At 35.7% G+C, this 24,545-nt stretch overlaps 1 protein-coding gene across 2 annotated transcripts in view; it reads left to right on the top strand.

The window, feature by feature from the left end:
• Positions 1-24,545, top strand: part of LOC129246470 (pyruvate carboxylase, mitochondrial) — a 74,303-nt gene that overhangs the window by 41,079 nt on the left and 8,679 nt on the right. For both annotated transcript variants that reach the window (XM_054885326.1, XM_054885325.1), the window contains exons 3-6: positions 18,207-18,264; positions 18,345-18,459; positions 18,591-19,480; positions 19,600-20,219. In XM_054885326.1, coding sequence (XP_054741301.1) covers positions 18,361-18,459; positions 18,591-19,480; positions 19,600-20,219 — 1,609 coding nt within the window. In that variant the 5' untranslated portion in view covers positions 18,207-18,264; positions 18,345-18,360. The remainder of the gene's footprint in view (positions 1-18,206; positions 18,265-18,344; positions 18,460-18,590; positions 19,481-19,599; positions 20,220-24,545) is intronic.

Here is a 24,545-nt window from a genome sequence, read left to right as displayed (position 1 = left end):
AGATCTTTTTATTTCATACACTATCGCGTGCAAACGTGCCGTGGAAATATGAATAACTAACTTACACTGCAAAGTAATAAATATCGCTATTTCATTAATAATAGTTTTTTTTTTTTGTGATAATCTTCTCAAATACAAAATAGTGCGAAATAAAAAATATTATCTTAAAAATGCCACCAAACGGATTTATAAGCTTTTAAAAAATTATAGTTCTTTTAACACTAAATAATACCATTTATGACGCTGGCTGGAATTTTGGGGAAACTAATCGAATAAAACTTAAGCTTTACTAGTTTTGGTGTTCTAAGTGCTTTTCGCTTACTATCTACATATATATAAATTAATTTAAATTCTTTCATAAATTTTTTTTAATTTTCACCGCAGTATTTCAATGGAAATCATTGTGACGCAATTACCACTTACAAATGTCTAGAATATTTTAGCACGAACAGTGACTATTCAAGTGCGCATCTACCATATTTACAAACAAATGCAATATTTTGTTTCATCATCAAGCTCAATATAGGCAATTAACTGTAAAGCCCGAGTTTTTAAAGCACAGTGACGATTTTCAAACAATTTTAAACATAGTTAATGTTAATGAATTGTATCTTAATTTTATTCATTTATCTATTTATTATCAGTAAAATAAAACAGTAATAAAATTATTTTAAAAGTTGCTAAAAATCGCAATGCAGCTAGAACCTTGTTATATAAAGACAGACTTTAGAATTAAATTAGCTTGAAAAGAACAAGAAATACCTGTTTTTCAGTCGCAATCGATGTTATTCTGGAACCTCTAAGATGACTGTCAACTTGAGATATTAGGTCCTCAGTCAAGTCTGGAGTTAATCGGAATAGTTTATGGAACTCCGCTGCAATCCTCCGAAGAGGATTATCCACATCGCGGAGCAAACGTCGATCCACTGTTTGAGAGTTCACTACCTTCTCTGCACGCGATAAGTCATAAGCCAAATACTCAAAGGGCATATTCGCGTTTTTGACGTGATAACGTCTTATAATTCGATTTAACAGGCTGCACGCACGAAAAAATGTGTCGTTACCTTGCTCATATTAGTGTTACCTTGCTCATATGTAGTTACCTTGCTCATATTAGTGTTACCTTGCTCATATGTAGTTACCTTGCTCATTGCATTGAATGAACTGCAAGCGAAAGCGCGGAAGGAACGACAAAGCAAACAAAGCAAACGAACGGCAACGTTCGACATCTTGCTCTCCCCTACTTAAGTGAGCGTATATATGTATATGCGCATATGTACATATATAAATTCACGTATTTGTATTGGCATATGCCTTCTTATTGATTATTATCAATTTGATTTACTTGAAGAATTTAAAATAAAACCAAGTTTGTTAATAATACCTGTTGTTTTAATGTTATTATTATTTTTTGACGTGATTATGTTATGTTATGATATGTTATGTTATGTTATGTTATGTTATGTTATGTTATGTTATGTTATGTTATGTTATGTTATGTTATGTTATGTTATGTTATGTTATGTTATGTTATGTTATGTTATGTTATGTTATGTTATGTTATGTTATGTTATGTTATGTTATGTTATGTTATGTTATGTTATGTTATGTTATGTTATGTTATGTTATGTTATGTTATGTTATGTTATGTTATGTTATGTTATGTTATGTTATGTTATGTTATGTTATGTTATGTTATGTTATGTTATGTTATGTTATGTTATGTTATGTTATGTTATGTTATGTTATGTTATGTTATGTTATGTTGTGTTATGTTAAAGTATATTATGTTATGTTAATGTTAACTCATTCTCTATATCCATACAAAATATCTATCAAACAAATAAAATTAAAATTTTCTTTTGAAAAATGCAACCATTCAATCAGTATTTTCTTATGACGTTATCACGTTAAACTATCGTCAGTAAACCGACTTTACAGACAACCTCTTTTTTTTTAATAAGTTTTTATTAATGTAATTTCAAAATTTCAATTTAAACTACTAATTCTTGTTTTCTCGTTTAATTTAACCACACCAAAATTGTTGTCGTTTAGTTTGCGATAATCGACATGTTAACCAAGCCGCTAACTTTGTTTTATCGATTATCGTTATGAAATGTGTTACCGAATAGCAAAATCGTTAAAATTCAACAACGCGAATATCGTTAAAATGTGTTCGTGAATCGCACTACAGAGCTCGCACGGGGGAACAGTAGTTGAAGGCAAATGCGTGCACCTGAAGAGGCCTTTAGTAGAGCATAGATCTTAAGGTTTAGTCGCTAAGTTGTCACTGTAACTAGACCTTAAGCCTCGTGGATCATAGTATTTTGTACGAGTGAAACGCCATCTTATAATAGGTTCACATACTTGTATAACTAGATTATCCACTTTTTTGAGCTTAACTCCCAATTCGTAATTAAAAAGCAGCATTAATCATACAAATTTTCTCTCGAGAAGTCTGAGATTATAAAATAATAGAAAAAATTATAAAATAATCTCAGATTATAAGTATACTTTTTGCTGTAATAGCCTGTATTTTCTGTGTTATCGATAATTATTATTACAAATGTAAGGAGTATCGTAGAGCGGCCGCCGTAGCCGAATGGGCTGGTGCGTGACTACTATTCGGAATTCACAGAGAAAACGAAGGAGAATCGTTGAAGTAAAAACTAAATAAAATGCATCCCGCAAAGAAAAGAGTTTTGTAAACCTAATTCTAATGAAATTTTTGCTATATATTACACTGCACAACAGCATTTCTGATGATTGGGTTATGATACATGTTTTTAGTTCAATTTTTAAAGACAATTTCAAATCTGTAACTGAAATTTCTGTATCAGCTCTATATGACTCTATATGACACATTTGACTTTTTGTAATAAAACTCTATAGATTTAAAGATTATTTTATTTTATTGCCTTCTTAAGTTTAAAAAAATTTTGTTTTATATGATTTCCTTGCTGAAGTTGAAGGCATAGAACCGTTGTTAATGCTCCAACAATAGTCGGCCATCATGTGTGTGTTCCAGTAACCTTGATAGCGTTCCTCCATCGTACGAAGGTCCTGGTGGAATCGCTCGCCCTGTTCTTCGCTGAGATCCCCAAGATTGGCTAGAAAATAGTCCAGATGGTTGTGAAGAATGTGTAACTTAATGCTCATATTGCATCCAACCCTTTGGAAGTGACCCATTAGTTGTTCGACGTGCTGAGGTCAGAACTTTTCTTATTTCCTAAGAAATTTTGAACAAGCCAAACAAACTCATTCCATGCCATTTCACTGTCATAGTGTCTATGAAATTTGAGTCTTTTATTAACAACCTTATCTGCGGCCCGTCAAAAATACCCGCTTTTATCTTTTCTGCACACAATTTTGGAAACTTTTTAGACAGAAGAAGAAAACAATTTCCATTTTTGTCAAGAGCTTTAACAAATTGTTTTATAAGCCCCAGTTTTATATGTAACGGAGGTAAAATTATACGATCCCTTGATACTAAAGGTGGGTTTATCACGTTCTGTTGTCCTAATACTAACGCTTCCCGAGCAGGCCAATCTTTTTTAATCCAATGTTGATTTTTAGCTCTACTATCCCATAAGCAAAGAAAACAGGGAAACTTTGTGTAACCACCTTGTTGGCCTAAAAGAAAGTTTACCATTTTTAAATCGACACATATGACCCAATTGTGTTCCGCATATTTAATTTTGTCTAAAACCAGAGCAATAGTTGTATATTCTCCTTTTACTTTAGTAGAATGTGCCCAATTTGTTTTCATTCTGTAAGAGAACACATTTTAAACTCCGTTTTGATGAATCTATATATAAACGCCACTCACTACAAACGTAATTTTGTAATCGCATTGCAACCATTAAACCAGGTACATTTTTACAAAATACAAAGTCATCTTCTTCAGCAAAATATTCAAGGAAAGTTTGTTCTCTTCTGCGATAGTAAGAACTTTTAGTTTCTTTTGTGACTTAGTCTTTCTTTTAATCTAGACGCCAAAATTTCTGAACCAGTCTTTGACAGTCCCAGATCTCTAATGAGATCGTTTAAATCATCTTGGTTAAATGGTTTTGGTGTTCCCAGGTCACAATCAAAGTCACTGCCGCTATTGTCTGATTTGGCCTCAAAATGTAAAGGTTCTTCCTGTGAAGCACCAGGTTGACGTTCAGATGACATCGTAGGGCTCAAAACACGTCTATGTGCCGATCGTATAGAAGGATATTCCCATTTGCCTCGATTTTTTCGGTTAATGCCAGTTATTTTTACCATACAAAAATAACAGTCGTCGTGGAGGTTCACAGGTTCAATCCAGATCATAGCAGTTTCGTATCTAAATTTATTCCTTTTCTTATTCGTCCACAAACGTAGAAACTCATCGCACGTTCTGCATACCTTTTGTGGAATCCAAGGCTTATTTTTCATTTCCATTGGGTGACCGAAGTAATTTTTGTACGCCTCATTTACGAACGATGTCACATTCAAACGGTTTTCTTGAAACATATACTCTCCGCAAATAAAACAAAAACTATTCGGGTCATTTATACAAACTCGTCTTGACGATGCCATAACAAATAATATTAAGAAAACTTAATATTTGTTTAAATATTCGTCAATTAACACTGAAATATAGTGATTTTTTGTGATAGCTATAACTCGTAAACAAGAGCTGTTACAAAAAAAATGAGGGTATATTTAGAATCAGCGTTGTCAAATTAGTAAACATCAAGTATCAAAAGTCATTCATCAGACAAAAAGTGCGATTTTGTTTTTTTGTGTTATTAATAATGCAGTCATTTTACATGAAAAAGCCTATGTGAATAGACGTTTTAGCCTGTTATTGCTTATTATAAAATGTGATATTGTATTTCGCATGCGTATCGCTGCCACAATTTTTTGCAACCTCAGTAGACGTCGTTTACGGATTTCCTCCAACTGTCTAATACTAGCAGCAAATTGTGCAATTAAATTAACTTAAATTCCATTTGACTTTTCTTTTTATCGTTAGTAATAATTAAACCAAGCAAAAACAATAAAATATTTCACTAAACCAATTTATATTAAGAAAAACTTTCACAAAACAGTCTTGACAGCTGATTGATTGTCAATTTTGCAGCTAATCTGCCACATGTGAACGGGTAGATTAGTTTTTGTGGATTTATTGCCAATCACTGCATATGTCAGCGTACTTTTAGGAAAACAAAGAGATTTATTCGACTTTGTACAATCAAATCGTTCGGCGGCGTTTTCTGTTAAGGGGTAACACCACTGTAGAAATTTCAAAAAATTGATTTTTTTTTATAAGCTTAAAAAATTCTTTGAACCTTTTAAAATACAGAACAAAGAGTTTTATACGTTTACGAAGTCTATTTCATAAATATTTTAAGCTTTTAACCAAGCGTTAGTGACTGCTACCTAACGACTTCTCCAAATTTCCAAACTTTAAACGCGTTTTTCTCAAAACACGTTTTCTGAAATTGGCACGCAGCATAACTCAAACAATTTTAAATATTTTTAATCAGGTTTTTCACTACGTCTGTATAATAACCTTCTTAAGAGAAGAGCGTAGGGGATTTTCGATAGATTAATTTAAACGATTGTTATAATTATTTAAGTGCCGTTTTTTAGTCCAAAATAGAGTTTTTTCCTTCAAATGCTTGCTAATTCCACAAAAATAAATATTTTTTAAATCCCCTACGTGTTTCTCTAGCTATTCTTATCTAGGTTAAGAAAAAAAATGTTTCTTTGTTCCAGATTAAAATTTGCACCCTCTGTGCTGCGTGCCGCGGAGCTCCTTCAAGAGAAACCACATTACAAAAATGTCTCCAATGCCGCCATTTTGTAAAATTTTTCGATCAAACTTTGTAGTTTTGTATTTTAGTATATAAATAATAACTTCCCAAATCAGAGTGATTGTTTCCCCTTTCCTTCTATACAAAAAAATTCTTTAAAAATCGTGTTTATTTACGCGTGTACAGTGGTGTTACCCCTTAAACTACTCGACACTGTTTGATTTCAAAAGTCACAGTGGAATACGCAATGTACTCTCTGCGACTTGACTAGTAACAAACTAAAATCTTCCTTATTTTCTGTATCAATAACTAAATGTTTTAAAGAGCTTTAGAATAACCTCAAATTACAGTTTAAAATCGCTCGAATTTTTGTTTTTAATTTCTCTAACGTACATATGTAAGCATTTCAATAAATCCCACAGTTTGTGTAAATCCATTTAATGTAATTGAGTGCAAGTGATTTTTTTTATCAAAGTGCCGCCAGTCTCAGTCGATTTACTTAGTGTTGTAACAGTGGGTTATTGCATTTATGACGTTATGCTATCAAGTCAATTAAGTCACAGTAAGAGTCACAGTAATGACTCAAGACAGTTATGCAAACAAACCCCACAGGAAAAATTTTAACTACAGTCAAAATGTTGACATTTTTTTGGTTAGAGTTTATATCGCAGGTAAGCTTTACAAAATAAAAATTGATTAGTTTATTTTTCATTACCTGAAAAGTTTTCTTCGTTATCAAGATTTGGAATAGATGAAGGATGTGGAACGAAGAGAATATCTGAGAGAGTGAATTTTTCTTGAATTTTCGTTTTTACAAAAAGCTTTGCCTGTAGCTAATCTGCAGTTGGAAGAGCTTATCGTGATGCAAGAGCCAATTTTTGTTCTTCCACAAATCCGGGCGTTTCTGGCGGATTGCTTCGCGCAAATTGCGCATAACTTACAGGTAATATTCCTTATTGACCGTTTTATCTTATGGCAAGAACTCATGATGCACAACGCCCCTGCAATCGAAGAAAAGGTTAAGCAAAACTTTTACATTCGACCGACCTTGACGCGCTTTTTTCGGTCTTGCTTCGTGCGGCAGCTTCCATTGAGGTGATTGAGCTTTGGTTTCCACGTCACAACCATAAACCCACGATTCGTCACCAGTTATGACCCTCTGGAGCAAATATGGGTCATTAGCAATGTTCATGCGATGCTGCTTTTGGTCGAAATTGAGCAATTTTGGTATGAATTTTGCGGCGACTCGTCTCAAATCATTGGAAGAATCGAATGACACGAGCCAATCGATATGTCTAGGTCCTCATGGCCAATGGCCAATACCATTTTCTTCACTTCATCAATTTTTTCGTCAGTTGTTGAAGTGCTCGGGCGTCCGGCACGCTTTTCGTCGTTCAGATCTTCTCGGCCTACTGAGAACATTTTGTACCACCGATAAACGTTGCTTTGGTCCAAAGTAGCTTCTCCATATGACACGGTAGGTATAGGTAAAATCGAAGACGGTGCGGCCTCGGTCGTCTAGCGTAGGTGCACTAGCCTGCTGTTCCAGAGGTTGGGTTCGAATCCCACGTAAAGCACGGTCCTCGCACTTTTCCTAACTTTCCTAGTTTCTATAAAAAAAAAAAATTCCTTAACCGCAACAACCTTATTCTTCCAATCCTTACTCCCGCACAAAAAGTTAGCGCATTATTTGCATTGTGGCTGCTAAAACAAGCAAAAACAAAGAAAAGCACACAGTTACACGTTGCATCAAGTGGCGCCAGCAAGAGAAAACGGGCAATCGCGGTAATAGCGCAGCCACACCAAATTTGTCGAGGTCCTCAACCATCTGTGAGATCCTTCTGCCAGTAAAATTTGGCACACAGATGACGCTTCAAGCAGTAACAACGCCTTCGTTCCTATGCAACGACAGGTGGGCATTCCCACTACTTAGGACTGGTAGCTGCAGGCTAATCACCTACCATGTCAAAAATCAAATCAAAAGGAATTAACAAAACCAACGCAAGACTGAGTCTTGTCGAGTCCCCATACCCCCGAGTGGAGTGAACAAGGGGAAAAAAATCGAAGACGAGCCGAAACAGTTGCAAGCAAAAAAGCTGTCAACAATTAGCTGAACATTCAAAATGACCGAACTCGTCGGCATGAGTGAGAGACATGAGTACCAACATATCGCCACAAAAAAATCGAAATTCGAATATACGTAACCTGCGAAAATTCAAAATTCGCGGTACTTTTTGAACACACCTTGTATTTCAATATTTCATTATAGTACATAGACCTTGTTTCTTGGTTTAAGTGTGCAGCGGTTTTGGAGGCAACAAAGCATACTTTTGGGCTTGGTAAATGGTATTACGTAAATATGTGATATAATCTTTGTATTTTTAACCTTTAACAAGTGTTAAATAAAGCATGAAAGAAATCATTCCACATTCCAACATTCAATATATGATTGCAACTAGTAGAACTTCTTCAGAACATAGCTATAAGGGATACTTATATGTATAAATATACTTACATTTATAGTATCTGATTTCAGCAGTTGTTCCTCTGGAACGTCAACCATTCCAAATTCATTCATTCAATAGTTAAGACCCAGAAGATTTTCCTGCAGACGATGTTTGCATAGAAAATATGCATGCATGCTTACATACAATATATACCATACATATACTCATACATACATATGTATGCATCTACAGTTACAAAGTACTAGTTCTTCATATCTGGCACACACCTATCGCAGTGGTTTTTCCGCCGTTTTACAAACAAATAGTTTTGCGGTGAGCCGCTATAATTGTGGCAATCCGTACGAGGTGCGAAAATTAAATGTCGTGAGTTTATCAATAAAACAAAAGCAAATTAAGTACTGTGCCAAGTTTTATTATCGCTCTTAAAAATATTACACTATGCGACAGTGATTTTATACTTTTATGGAGACCTAGTACAACTTGTAGGTATAGTAAAACTAAGAAAAATGGTATAGGAGAAATTTCCAATACACCCCCAAAATCTCGTTTTATGGCCATAAAACCGTTTTTCAGTAGGTTGATGTGAAGAATCACTCCTAACTTCGCCAATTTCCATCCGATTTCAAATTTGTTTTTTTAGTTCGAAAGAACAAAAACAAGCCTTTCTGACAGTGTGTTGACAATTTTTCTGAAATGACAACTGACGAGACTGTAGGCGGAAGTATTTGGAATTTTTTTATTTTTTCTCTATTTTTTCAACTTTGACATAATTTTTATGATATTATCCGATATTGAGGATTTTTTTTAGTAAACTACTGTTATAGTAAATTTAATTTTGCGTCGAATTAGCTTTATTTGATTATATATGAATTAAAATTAATAGAGTTGTGTGAGTTTTAAGATTTTTTTTTTTTTTTACTAATTTGGTATGTAGGTATAACTTACGCTAAATGGGAATAAGGACGTGTTTTGATGTGTTATTATAGATACGTAATATTTATTGGAGTGTATATGTATACATAAGAGTACACTGTACTGCATACAACAGAACTGGTTAGAGCTTACGAAAATATCTGACATATTATAGCACTTTTTTTTCAATAGAAATATGAAAAAGCTCCCAAGTGTACCAAAGTTCACACTGTACATTGATTAACAAAAGAAGTTTGTTATTATAATTTAACCTTATTAAAACGTCAAAGTTTTATTGTTTGTTTCATTGAAATTCAAGAGATATAAATCAAAACGTTGCCAGAAAAGTCGAATTTCTCAATATTCTCCGATGATGTGGCATCATCAGCCTTATCATAAACCAGATGATTGTTATTTTTATAAAACGGACGTAAACGGTCATCATTATAAAACTCGAAAGCACATAAAGTATGCTGATGTTGCAACTGTTAAGAACCCCGTAGTCTTGGACGATATGATTGACTCAACTGCAGGTCATGAACTGAAGGAAGTTCAACTCATTGCTGATGATGATCAAACTGATAACAATAAACCTGATGATGAAGAGTACTTTCCGTCTGGTTCTAAGTCTTCAGAACGACACATTGTATCAAATTCAGATTTTCAGGATCTTTCTCGTGATTTACTCCTATCGGGAAGACAAGCTGAAACGCTCGCTTCTCGATTTAAACAATGGAATTTAGTTGATGATGACTTCAGATGAATGATGATGATCGAATTTGTTACAGAGAAGTATTCAAAACTGATGAAGAGAATGACAAATGTACCGTACCATACTAAACTCCAAAGGGCCGTTTCCAATGCATTTTTAAGTTTGGAACCAGTTCCGTTGTGTACTGCACCGTACCGCACCGTACCATGCCGTACAGTGCTGCACTGCAAAATACTCCAATAAATATTATGTGTTTATAATGACACTTGTTATCATTTTCATGCTTCGATGCCTACATACCAAATTAGTAAAAAAAAAAAAATAAAATCTTAAAACTCACACAACTCTATTAATTTTAATTCATATACAATCAAATAAAGCTCATTCGACGCAAAATTAAATTTACTATCACGGTAGTTTACTAAAAAAAATCCTCAATATCGGATAATATCGTAAAAATTATGTCAAAGTTGAAAAAATAGAGAAAAAATAAAAAAATTTGGAATTTTCCTCGTCAGTTGTCATTTCAGAAAAGTTGTCAACACACTGTCAAAAAGGCTTGTTTTTGTTCTTTCGAACTAAAAAAACATATCTGAAATCGGATGGAAATTGGCGATGTTAGGAGTGATTCTTCACATCAACCTACTGAAAAACGGTTTTATGGCCATAAAACGAGATTTTGGGGGTGTATTGGAAATTTCTCCTATACCATTTTGTTTAGTTTTTCTATAGCCACAAGTTGTGCTAGGTCTCCATAAAAGTATATTTAATTTTTTTTTTGTCACACAGTGTTATCTGTCTAGTTCTGTTTACAACGTTGCTCCCTCAATTGGAAGCTTCTTGGTAATCATCAAAAATGAACCCATATTTTTTACATTTTGTACGCCCGCCAGAATGAGTCCGTTAGAAGAGCGATTTGATTTTGAGAAGTAAGAAAATATCGTGGCGGATATAAAGTAGTATAGCAACATTGGAAAGCGTTTTTTGTTTTAAAAAACTAAGGCCCAATGAACTAGGAATTCGTAACGTAGGAAAGTCTTTTTGGTTTCAAAAATTTTAGTACAGTGAACAAGGAATGCGCCGACGTGTGATTGCGGTGCAAGATCCAACCATTATTGGCGAGTTCGGGACGTACTTGGAAAATATGTGCCTCCCTACCCTTTACCACCCACTACTGGCTTTGTTGACCAAACGAAACTTGCAGGTTTCATCTCCGGACTTCAATCTCTGCCGCCCTTTTTCATCGCAAATCGATTCGCAATGCGAATTACTCATCTTCACGCAGCCAATAAAGCCTCCTTTTTTCAAAACAAGGGGTAAGAGCAAGTGTTGCCAGTTCCAAAGTTTTAACTAAATTCCCGAAGCTTTATTGACACACCTCATAACAGTACGAGTAATAAATATTGAATTACGTGGCCGTTGCAAGCGCGTGCCAGTGTTGTTGTAGTAATACAATCTATACTTCATATTTTGCATTACTTTTATGACTTTTGATAGACATAAATCAGCTGTTCATTAATATTGCATGTGTGCATATACATACACACATACATACATACTTACATGCATACGCAATGTACTAAAGTAATGTGAAGCAAAGCAGTTGGTATAAGTTTTGCAAGTGCGCAGAATTAAAAGGCCGTTCGTTAAATTAAATAGCATGCGTACATATGTTATGTAGGTGGATATGTACATATTTACATATACAAACATACATACATGGCATTTTAGTAGTTTTATTACTCATCATTGGTACCTACTTTTATAGAAAATTGGTACGTTCTTAACCCACTTTCTATTAATAAAAGCAAAACTATTAAAATTGAGGTGCCCAATAAATGCTAGCATTGGATCAAAAATATTTTTTGTGTGTTAAACAGGTAACAATAAATAGTGGCACTTGAAAGAATCTACACTTCAACATGTTTTGTTTTAAAACAACATCGACGCTCGTCTTTTGGCTACTTTCTTCAAGATTTAGACCAATAGCAGCCATTATCTTAAATAGGTTGAACCTAAAACAAAATATTAAGAACATAAGGTGTGTACTTGTACGGCGCAAAATTGGTTTTTGAGTAATTTTTACTAAATAATGAATTTCTTACTAAATTAAAACAAAAAAACATTTTGAGCGATGGAAATCTTTATTTTGATCTTTATGCGCTCCATTCTGCAGCTGTCTAGTTCCGCCATTTGCAAAAATCATACATCTTGCGATATGATGATTAATTTTGCACGCGGTATATAATTAATTATAAATATTGAGTCTCATACTTAGCTACTAAATTAGATACGATTCAGTAAATATTAAAATGTTTAAAATTAAAGCTTTTACTATTGGTATAAGTTTTTGTACCTTTGTACCTACACATACATATCCATACAGTTATATACAGTTAGAAGGCCGAAAAAAGCGACTTTTCCAGAATTTTTTCTGAGAAAACTTTTAAATTTAATGATCTAAAAATTTTTACACATATTATATTATCTTATAACTGTATTTTAAGACTTGGTTTTGATAATATATTATTTTTTTGGAAAGGAACTACAGCTGATCTCCATGAACTCCTCTCAAAAAAGACGTTTCGCGGTGACCACTATATTTATGAAAAATTTCGGCCTTAAATTGTTTCGAAAAAAATATTTTTCGGTGAGAAAAAATCTTCGATTAATTACTAAAAAATATATTTAAGAAGCTCCTCTTAAAATTTGAGACTAATCGGGTCAGCCGTTTTCGAGTAATGTTGGTCACCGACTTTGAAAACACCATTTTGAGAAAAACTCGTTTAAAGTTTGAAACTATTTTCACACGTGCATATATATATGTGCATGCAGCTTAAGTACGTGTGTATATACATCTTTGCTCTTTCAATTTTTTTGGTTCTAAACTTTTATTACTACAGACAAAGCTTATCAAATGGATCATAAAAATCTGTTCAAACAAGAATATTTGAGCAATAATTATTGCGGAAGAAGAAACACTTAAGTAAAACGTCTCATTAATTGAATTGCATTCATTTCTCTTACTTTACTTCAATAGACAAAAAAACAAAAACGAAGACCACATTTAATCAGTAAGCGTTGATAACCTTAAAATCAGTCAGTAATGGCGCTCAAGCATGCATACATATATTAAAAAACATGCAGACATATGTACATACTTATATACATATGTATATCAAAAAAGCAATGTTTTTTATTGGCATTTAAAATAAAAGCTGTTTTTATGAAAATGGAAAATATTCGCAAATAAAATCCGGTACTGTGTATTTTTTATATTAATACAGAAACATTCATGTACAATACCGGCATATGTATGTATGTATATACATAAAATACCATGTGTATGTACGTAATGTTAGCTTATACAGTTTTTACCAGCACAACCTGAATTGTGTGGTTAAGGAGTTAGGGATGGTCAGAGGCTCGAAAAAATGATGATTTTCAATAATTTTTTTTTGCAAGTCAATTGCTTTATTTTACAAAAATAAAAATATAGCATTAAATCATCATATTTCGACTTGACTTTAGCAAAATTTCAAAAAAAAAAAAAATTAATAATTGTAAAAGTTATCGCTGTTTGTCTGGAGGCCGTTTCTCCAGCAGTCCCTTGCGGTTATCATCACAAGTCCTTGGAGATTCATCTAAAATCAGTCGGACAAGAGAAATTAGTTTTACTAATATTGCATACTATATTAGTTGCAATGGCGAAACAAAAAATATAAACAAATTTAAAAGTTAAAAAAAGTATAACTTGACAACCTCCTTTCGAAAATTTAAAGTCCAAAAAATATTTTATAACAATTTCAACCCTAGTGCCTATTAGGAAAATGGGAAGAAGAGTTTTTTTACTTATATTATATTTCTGTACCATGATTCAATTATTAAAGGTTTGCTCAGTAAGCAGCTTTCTCGTTCTCTCTTGACAAATCGGCTCCCTTAGCAAGACACTGGGTTGCTAACTCTAGAAATTTTAAGTAAAAGTGGAGGAAAAGTAAAATTTGTAGTAAACACATTTCATTTTCAAAATGGTCTACCTACGAGCAACAACTCGCTAAAGAGTTTTCATCAGTATGTTCAGGACTATGATAGTACGACATGAAATACATACCTCTTAAGTCAGGACATGATACAGTTACTGACGCAATCCGAGATCGATGAGTGGAGAATTTACAAAGCTTTATTTCGTATGATGTGGTGAGACTGATGTGGTTAGACGGAATTCAAGCATTTTCCAAAGAGTTACTACAGTGATAATAATTGGATAGTCCCGACCGACCGATAACATTGCATACCTCATTATAAAAAAGTTGGGATTGGCGGAACTTGTTTCCAATGAGCCCACCTTACCATGGATGGATGAAGTGTCTAGAGGAGGCTTAGCAAAGCCCAGTAGCAGCGATCGGTTTTAAATTTAGTAATTAATTCCCAAAATAAAATCTTGGATTAAGTGAAATAATTTCTTCTTTTAATATCAGACTTGGCAATTTACGCTAATAACTTCTATTTGTACAATTATTTAGTTTGTTTCCATTTAAGTAAGAAAATACTTTTTTGCTACCATTTTTACCAAAAAGGATTTAATTTGTTCAACTTTATTCACCTTCTTAAATACAACCTTTTGTAAGGGAGTGTCAAATATCGAATGTCACTAGTGAGCAAACCTTTAATAATTGAATCATGTTTCTGTACTATGATTTTGTTGATCAAACGCAAGGCGCATTTATTGAAGGTGTTGTCACCAGACCAACAACAATGTTTTGTACGTTTGATTGTCACGGCAAAGTATTGGCGAAGTAGAAAACAAACATTTGATTCGCCTTATTTTATTCTGTGCTGACGGCTACATGGACACAGCGAAAGAAAAAAAAAATCAGCTTATGCCTGATCCAAGCTTTTTTTTCAAAATTAACAATGTGGCTGCGTAAGGAAACATTTTTCAGATTTTCGAAAAAAAGACCGCCAATTAATTGTTTTTCAAAAGCAGTATACATTTTATTGAAATCTACCAAGCGCCTTAAAAATGTTGCAGACAACCTATGGGGACTCTGCTCTATCGCGTGCACGTGTTTTCCAGTGGTACAAATCGTTCAAAGAGGGCCGTTCATCAACCCAAAAAACTACGCCAAAGTCGCTCAAAAATTAAGGTTATGCTGACTGTTTTTTTCGATTACGAAGGTGTGGTGCACTCGGAGTTCCTTCCGCAAGGCCGATCGGTTAACGCTGAATATTATTTAGACGTTTTAAAGCGTTTGCGCGAGAACATTCGTCTTAAAGGGAAGGAATTGTGGGACAACAAGTCATGGTTCTTGCATCAGGGTAATGCACCAGCTCACACATCACGTCTTGTTCGCGATTATTTGAACAAAAATAATGTTAATATCGTTCCGCAAGCACCGTATTCGCCTGATATGGCTCCATATGACTTTTTCCTGTTTCCCAAGCTCAAGTTGCCGCTTCGTGGAAAACATTTTGAGACAATTGAAGTCATAAAAGAGAATTCGAAGAACACACTCGAGCTTGACTTGTTTACAGTAGCACAGAAAACAAACTATGTGACATATAACGCTGAAATTTGCCTTGTAAGCTTATAACAGTCCTACCAAAAAACAAAAAAAGTATTTTTGCCATATATCATCCGCGGACCGTTTTATTGATAACGTCTCGTTCATATTTGAGTATAAGGTACATAATTTTGAGCAAAACGCATTTAAAGTTTGCTATCGAGCTCCGGAGCGCCCGAGCGCCCTTTTTTAATTGTTGAATAACTCTAAAAGTATTCGTCATATTCACTTCAAATTTCCACACAATATTTCTAAGATATTATACTTTAAGAAAATGCCAAAACAAAAAATCCATCTTTTTGAAAATTCTGACTAACCCTAACCCCTTAAGTCAAGTGGGGCTCATTATTATAGGACTTATTAAAATATCTGCACTAATTGAATTTTCCTATTTATTTGCGGTAATTTAATTCTATATTTTTACCACTTCTTTCATGTCAGGAGAGAACTAATTTTTATTGAAGGCAATACAAAATAAATGCACTGCGCCAGGTCATCGGTTCTGTATATTACCTATGATGATTCAAATACTTCAAACAAAAACAAACAAAAAAAAAAACGAGCAATAATTATACTGCTTCAAAACATTCAAAACGAAATGTGGTATTACATATTTATCTATGACGAACTTTTCCTTAAAATTTTGTTAAATATTTAAATCTGTTCCGTTTTACTTAACGTTAAATTGCCGAAAAGATTTGCAGATTTTCCTACAAACTGAAGTGTCCAATTTCCTGTTAAAACTAGCAAAAAGTTTCAAATGAGCAAAGAACTTGCAATTATTGTCCAATACCGAACGAATCAAGTACTGAAACAAAAAATGATTAACGGACGACAAAACACAAGTTGCCAGAAAATATGAGTTGCCACATCCAGAAATTATGATAGCGTTAAGCATACTTATAAAAACAGAGGTGCATGCACACAAGACATTCAGTCTTAAGTCCAAAGTGTTGCATCACTTCATAATTCAGCATTGAAAGTAAAAAATAAAGCAAGCAAGTTGTGCTGCCATTTGTTTATGAGTGATTCGAGCCAGTGCAGCCATAAAAGCCGTTCGAGAAAGAATTCGCAGAAATTCCCTTCGAAAGTAGAAAGTTATATGCAAGAAAATTAATGTATCGCCCAAATCGATGTCAAGACTAAATAGATCTCCACATGACAGCAAATGGTGACCATTTTGAATGAAAATTCAATTTTGTTTTTAGTAATAGTTATTTACATGATTTAGCTTCGTTTAAAACTATTAGGAGGTTGAATTAGTTTTAAAGGTGACACACAGATGGCGCTATTTATCACTCATCCCTAGGCTTTGTTTATCAGTATCTGTCATTTCGCTGAAGTATAAACAACGCAGTGTTTTCGTGCTCCGAGTATGTCAACTTTCGTGCCGTCGAAACGCAATTTACGGGAAGCTTTGCTTTTCTGCTTCAATTTAAAAAAAAATACAGCCCAAGCCCGTGAATTGCTGCAGGAGGCCTACCCAGACCATACTCCGTCGATTTCAACATGTGAGTACTGGTTTCGACGATTCAAAAGTGGTGATTTTCACACCGAAGACAAGGAGCGTCTTGGCCAGCCCAAAAAGTTCGAGGACGCGGAATTGGGGGAATTGGTAAACGAGGACTCGTGCCAAACCCAAGAAGAGCTTGCTGAATCATTGGGCGTTGATAAATCAACCGTTTGCAAGCGTCTAAAAGCGATGGGAATGATCCAAAAGCAAGGACATTGGGTCCCGTACGAGTTGAAGCTGCGCGACGTCGAACGGCGATTTTTTACGTGCGAATTGCTGATCGAGCGACAAAATTGGAAGGGTTTTTTGCATCGGGTGGTGACTGGCGACGAAAAATGGATCCACTACGATAACCCAAAACGCAAAAAATCATGGGGTTTGCCCGGCCACGCATCAACGTCGACGGTCAAGCAGAATATTCACGGCAAGAAAATCATGCTCTGCATTTGGTGGGATCAGGTCGGCGTCGTATATTTGAGCTGCTCCAACCGGGCGAAACAATCACGGGGGATCGTTACCGACTGCATTTGATGCGTTTAAGCCGGGCATTGAAAGAAAAACGGCCCGAAACGGTAAAAAGGCACGACAAGGTTATTTTGCAACATGACAACGCTCGGCCGCATGTTGCTCAACCTGTCAAAAAATACCTTGGAACGCTTGGCTGGGAAGTGTTACCCCACCCGCCGTATAGTCCAGACATAGCTCCCTCCGATTATCATTTGTTCCGGCATATGAGTCTCGATTTGGCGGACTCCGTACGTAGCGGTTCTCCTCGTACGAGGCTACCAAAATATGGGTTGAGTCATGGATAGCCAAGCAGCGGCCAGAATTTTGGAGAAACGGCATCCGGAAATTGCCCGAAAGATGGGCGAAAGTTGTAGCTAGCGATGGCCAATACTTCGAATAAAATATTTTGTACCGTTTTTTCACAATAAAGCCCCAAATCTTCGAAAAAAACCTTTAAAACTAATTCAACCTCCTAATATTATTTTTAAAATTAAGTTTTTATGTTTATATGGTACTATACAAAGTATCCTACATTTTTTTACTATGTACCGAAATGATTGAAACTCGACATTAGGTAGAGTCGAAACTCTATTGTGTGTAATGCTCTTTTTTATAGCTATTTCACATTGTAAAACTTAATTCTGCACCACTTAGAAATTGGCAACAATTATTTAAATTTACAAATATTTAAATTTATTAACAACAAATTTAATACCTATACGATTTTCATTCTCATTTCAGGCAATTTCGGATACCAGCATTTAGTGGTCGAACCGATAATTTTCTAGTTGCTAACACCGTAAGTACTAAAAAATTAATTGCTTGGCAGATAATAAAATAACAATTAAAACAAAAATTTCACTTAATTTTCTTTAAAAGAATCAAAACCGCCAAAATGTTCATCCCAGTTGCCCAATCGGCCTTTAGGGCTTTGAGACAATCTACGCCTCGTGTTCGAATCTTTCTCATCAACAAAAATGCCTACTCTAGTCAGGTAAATTAGACACACTAATACGCAAGTAAAGTATTAAAAAAAGTAGACTTTATATTCGAGCTCGAGCAAGTCTCACCTTACTACTGAGTCTTACCTTGCCACTTCATTTTGTTTCCTCCTCTTTGCCACAGGTTGAATACAAACCCATACGCTCGGTGCTGGTCGCCAATCGCGGTGAGATCGCCATCCGTGTCTTCCGTGCTTGTACAGAGCTGGGTATAAAATCGGTGGCCATCTATTCGGAACAGGACAAAATGCATATGCATCGTCAGAAAGCTGATGAGTCGTATATTGTCGGCAAAGGATTGCCCCCCGTTGAAGCCTATCTGAACATTCCAGAGATTATACGTGTGTGCAAAGAGAATGATGTGGATGCTGTGCATCCTGGTTATGGTTTCCTCTCGGAGCGTAGCGACTTTGCGCAAGCTGTCATTGATGCTGGCCTCCGTTTTATTGGGCCCACACCGAAAGTGGTACAACAGATGGGTGATAAGGTGGCGGCACGTATTGCAGCCATCGAAGCGGGTGTACCAATTGTGCCCGGTACTGATGGGCCCGTCACAACGAAAGAAGAGGCTGTGGATTTCTGCAAGAAACATGGTTTGCCAGTGATCTTTAAGGCTGCCTATGGTGGTGGTGGCCGTGGTATGCGTGTCGTGCGTAAAATGGATGAAGTCGAAGAGATGTTTGAACGTGCCAGTTCGGAGGCGAAGGCCGCTTTCGGCAATGGTGCTATGTTTATTGAAAAGTTCATTGAACGGCCGCGTCACATTGAGGTACAACTGCTTGGCGACAAGGCGGGCAATATTGTGCATTTGTATGAGCGCGACTGTTCGGTGCAGCGACGTCATCAGAAAGTAGTCGAGATAGCACCTGCGCCGCGCCTACCGCAAGAGACGCGCGATAAAATGACCGAGGCAGCGGTACGTCTGGCCAAGCATGTGGGCTACGAAAACGCCGGTACAGTCGAGTTCCTCTGCGACGAATCGGGCAACTTCTACTTCATCGAAGTGAATGCCAGGTAAAGTTGTAATGGGTTTAAAAAACAATAACAAAAAGTTTTTAGTGCAAGTGCATAAATGTAACTCCAAAAATGTTGCTCTACAACTATAATTGGTTTATTTTAAATTCTCCATCTAGATTACAAGTGGAGCACACCGTAACCGAGGAGATTACCGGCATCGATTTGGTGCAATCACAAATTCGCGTTGCCGAAGGCATGACTCTGCCCGAACTTGGCTACACTCAGGATAATATACAACCACGCGGTTACGCCATTCAATGTCGCGTCACGACCGAAGATCCAGCGAATGACTTCCAACCCAGCACCGGTCGTCTGGAGGTATTCCGCTCCGGTGAGGGTATGGGTATACGTGTCGATAGTGCTTCTGGTTTTGCAGGTGCCATCATCTCGCCCTACTATGATTCGCTACTCGTGAAAATTATCTCGCATGCGAGCGACTTACAAAGTTCGGCAGCTAAAATGAATCGTGCTCTTCGTGAATTCCGTATACGTGGTGTGAAAACGAACATACCTTTCCTGTTGAACGTTTTGGAAAATCAGAAATTCTTGCATGGTGTCTTGGACACCTACTTCATCGATGAACATCCGCAACTCTTCAAATTCCGCATCTCTCAAAATCGTGCACAGAAATTGCTTAACTACATTGGTGAAGTGCTCGTCAATGGTCCACAAACGCCGTTGGCAACCAATTTGAAGCCAGCAGAGGTTTCACCACATGTACCGGAAGTACCACTAGGTGAGTAGTGCTAAACAGTTTGTGTTAAACGTCAGCTTACGAGATTTCGTAAGTAACAAACTATTGCTCTAATGTGTAAAAGCGTGCTGAGTTAAAACTCAAAAGCAAAAAAGGCAAAAACTATCCTTTCATCCCCCCACATTCTCGCACCCTTCCGTTTCCCCGTATTAAATGTTTTATAACAACTATCTGCATATGTGATCCGTGCATGTTTCGTCATAAGTTTCTCATTTATTCAAGGTAAAATAGATATTTGAAGTGAAGATTTGTCAGCTTTAACTTAGCTGATAGCTTTTCGATTCTTTATCTTTCCACTTGTTTCTATGTAGTTTTCCCACCTTTCCATATAATTAATAAAATAGCATTGGGTGAAGTAAAAAGTTCTGAATGTTTTTCGCTAGATGCCTTTAATGCCATGTTTAGATGGCGTCGGCTTATATAGTCTGACAATTATGGCGATTAAGGCCCTCGATTCATTTGAAATGGTGTTTTTTTGGGTGTTTCTTGAAAAGAGTGTAAAACGGAAACGAAAGAAGAATTTTTAATTTTTGTTTTCAGTATTATATTCCAGCCGCCGTAGCCGAATGGATTGGTGTGTGACTAAAAAATTAAATAATTAAATAAAAATAAATAAATGGCGCGTACACTTCTGTTAGGTGTTTGGCCGAGCTCCTCCTCCTATTTGTGGTGTGCGTCTTGATGTTGTTCCACAAATGGAGGGACCTACAGTTTCAAACCGACTCCGAACGGCAGATATTTTTATGAGGAGCTTTTTCATGGCAGAAATACACTCGGAGGTTTGCCATTGCCTGCCGAGGGGCGACCGCTATTAGAAAAATGTTTTTATTATTCGAACCAACGACCTCTCTGTGAATTCCGAATGGTAATCACGCATCAACCCATTCGGCTACGGCGGCCGCCGCTGTGTGACTACCATTCGGAATTCAGAGAGAACGTATGTTCGAGTCTCAGTGAAAGACCAAAAAGAGGAAAACGTTTTTTCTAATAGCGGGCAGGCAATGGCAAACCTCCGAGTGTATTTTTGTCGTGAAAAAGCTCCTCATAAAAAATAGCTGCCGTTCGGAGTCGGTTTGAAACTGTAGGTCCCTGCATTTGTGGAACAACATCAAGACGCACACCACAAATAGGAGGAGGAGCTCGGCCAAACAGACAAAAAAAGTGTACACGCCAATTATATATATATATATTTTTTTTTTGTTTTTTGTTTTGATCCATTTATAAAAAATACAAATTTTGTTTTTGCCATATGAGGTTTGTTCAATAAGTTGTCAGCTTTCAAAAAATGGTCTTCCAAAAAGAGGTATGTCGCTGGCGACACGAACTCCGGGATTCACAGGTGTCTGCGATCAAAAAAACAAAAAGGTTCCTATACAGTAGGAATGTCGTTATCGTATGATGGGGGATGTTCAAAGATGAAAACCCGTTTTTTCACCCATTTTTGACTTTAAAGGTCCGAAAAAAACGAAGTGTAATTACGCTGCAAAAAAGTGATGTGCTAGTTTAGTATTTTGGTGAAGCCAATTGTGCTTTACAGTATTAAAAAATAAAAATAAAAACAAAAGAAAAAATGTTGATATTACTACGACCAAGGGGAAAAGTCGGCATAGAAGTTAAAAAAAAGTGTGTTCTTCATGAACTCAATATACCGGGTGGCACAAAATTAATCATCCCATTTTGTTTACGAATAAATTTGTTACCAAATAAAAAAAAATGATTTTGTGCGATGGACATCTTTATTTCACGCTCCATTGCTTGTGTGTTTATATGCTGCAGCTGTCTATTTGACAAGTGCCAAATATAATTGGCGTACGACACCATTTGCAAAAATTAAAAATCTTCAGATAGGGTTATTAATTTTGCGCCACCTTATAGTATTGAAAGCAACAGCCAAGCAGTTATTCCATTCTGGTACTGAGGATGTGGAAGATAGGCCAGTCATCGAAAATGTTTATAAAAGCTCAGAAATCATCGAATCAGACCGGCTTGTGAGCATTTTTGATATCATCAAGGAATTTATGATTAGACCGAAAACTATTTCAAACCATTTGTGTAAAAATATTTATAACTATGCCGATGATGAAATTATCGTCGTTACAAAGCGAAAAATGTTGAACATTTTTTACTTCACCTAAGACAGCGGAATTGTAAAGTAAAGAAAAATAATAAATATTTAAAAACCCTCAAGGAAAGTGTCCTTTAAAATCTATTTTGCAGTTTTTTATTTAATTTTTTTTTTCTATTTAATTACCATCGTTCAGCAACGATTTCATTGAAATATAAGAATACTTAAGTATTTGTGGACTTTTGAACAGAAAAACGCGTTATTTTGTCTTAAGAGTCAAGTCTATTAAGGCTTCTTTCTTTTTTTGTTTTACAAAAATACACAAATATTTATGCGGAACAGCTAGAAATAGTTTTATAGTTTAAGAGATGTGACTTTATATAGTAATGCTCTTCATACTTTTTTTTTATTTTTATTTTTTTCATTATTATTTATGTAAAAATTCTATTATATCAACAGCCGTTTTTATATCAAGTCAGTGTATGTGTCTCTAAAAATTCCTACCCTTATTCATTTTTATCTAATTTCCCATATCGATATTTTATTTACATATTTCAACCATTCTTCCTGCAACTCGTTGAACCCAAATATCCCATAGCTCTCCTAATTGCTTTTATACTTCAGAACTCCATATACATATTTTGGATTCTTTCCATTTTCATATCTATTTGTGGTTTTTTACAATACAATTTTTTCGTTTTCTTCCTTTCCTTAATTTCCCGCTCGTTCCCAGCTCTGTTTCACAACCTCACTGTATATTTGAATCTCAAACTTTCCTCATTCTTTTCTCATATTCCCTCTTTAAAACTCCTTTTGCTTTTCGAATTGATCTCTTCCATTTTAATACTAACAAAGTCGAGTTTTTTGTTTGTTTTAGAAGAATACATTGTTTTTAATAAATCACAAACAATTAATGAATTGGAAAATGCTTTGTAAGCTTTATAAGCTTTGAAATTCTTCTAATTTAGAAATAATTTGCGACACATGATCACGTCGACTGCGTCATAAGTAACAAGTAACTAGACGTAGCCCCACAAAAAGTAGTCCAAACAGTGATGTAATGAATGTAAAGGGGTCCAGAGAGTCACATGAGGATTTTACTCACTCCAAATACGCCAAATTTTTCTACATATTCTCATACTCATTAAGCCATTAATCAGCCTCATATCTAAGAATGATCTCACAGTAAAAGTCCAGCTCAACTTCCAATTATTTTCAAGCCTATTCACCTAACGTACGACGCAAACAATGTTCCAATTTCAACAACAAATAGCACAGATTAGCTTAGAAGTTGAGTTCTGGACATATGTATGTATTCATTATCACAGTTTAGCACGCCTGTTATGAGCTCATTTCGAATGAATAAATCCATCATATTTCGAATAGGCTGCTCATATAGTGCGCACCGCACTGGCGGCAAAGAAATCTGCAAGTTTCGCGCACATAATGTGAATTTTGGATAAAAATGTCCTCGATTTGCAGAGGTTTTGGTTTCCCAATTCAACAATTGAACGTGTACGAGGGGTGCCTTTTATATGTCGGGATTAGAGAACAAAAACAAATTTTAATCATCGAAAATCACTTTATTGTTTTTCAAAATATTCTCCATGAAGATCTATACACTTTTGCATGCGTTTGAACCAATTGTCGAAGCACTTTTGCCACTCTGAATGAGGTACCTCCAAAACATGCATTCTGAATGCCGCAACCGCTTCTTCAGGTGTCGAAAAACGTTGACCTCTCAGTTTGTTTTTTACGTACGGGAATAAAAAGAAGTCATTCGGTGCCAAGTCAGGACTATACGGCGGATGACCCATTAATTCGATGTTTTGGGTGCTCAAAAATGCTGTTGTTTGAGCCGATGTGTGAGAGCCCGCATTGTCCTGGTGAAGAGTGATCCGTCTTTGGCGATTGGTTTTCCTAATTTCTTGGAAGACAACTGGTGAACAAATGGTTGTGTATCACTCAGAATTTACTGTTCTGCGTTGTTCTAGTGGTACGGTTACGACATGTCCAGTTTTTCCGAAAAAACAGGCGACCATTTGCTTGGAAGTGCTTCGTGCGCGAACAACTTTTTTTGGATTTGGCTCATCTTGAAACACCCATACAGTCGACTGCTGTTTACTTTCGGGCTCATACGCGTAAATCCATGATTCATCACCTGTCACGATGTCATAGACGTGTTTCGAAGCCCCGCGATCATATTTTTTGAGCATTTCCTTCGACCAATCGACACGAGCCTT

Source organism: Anastrepha obliqua, chromosome 4, assembly GCF_027943255.1.
Source record: "Anastrepha obliqua isolate idAnaObli1 chromosome 4, idAnaObli1_1.0, whole genome shotgun sequence".
Taxonomy (NCBI): domain Eukaryota; kingdom Metazoa; phylum Arthropoda; class Insecta; order Diptera; family Tephritidae; genus Anastrepha; species Anastrepha obliqua.
This window is presented reverse-complemented; position numbering and strand designations above follow the sequence as displayed.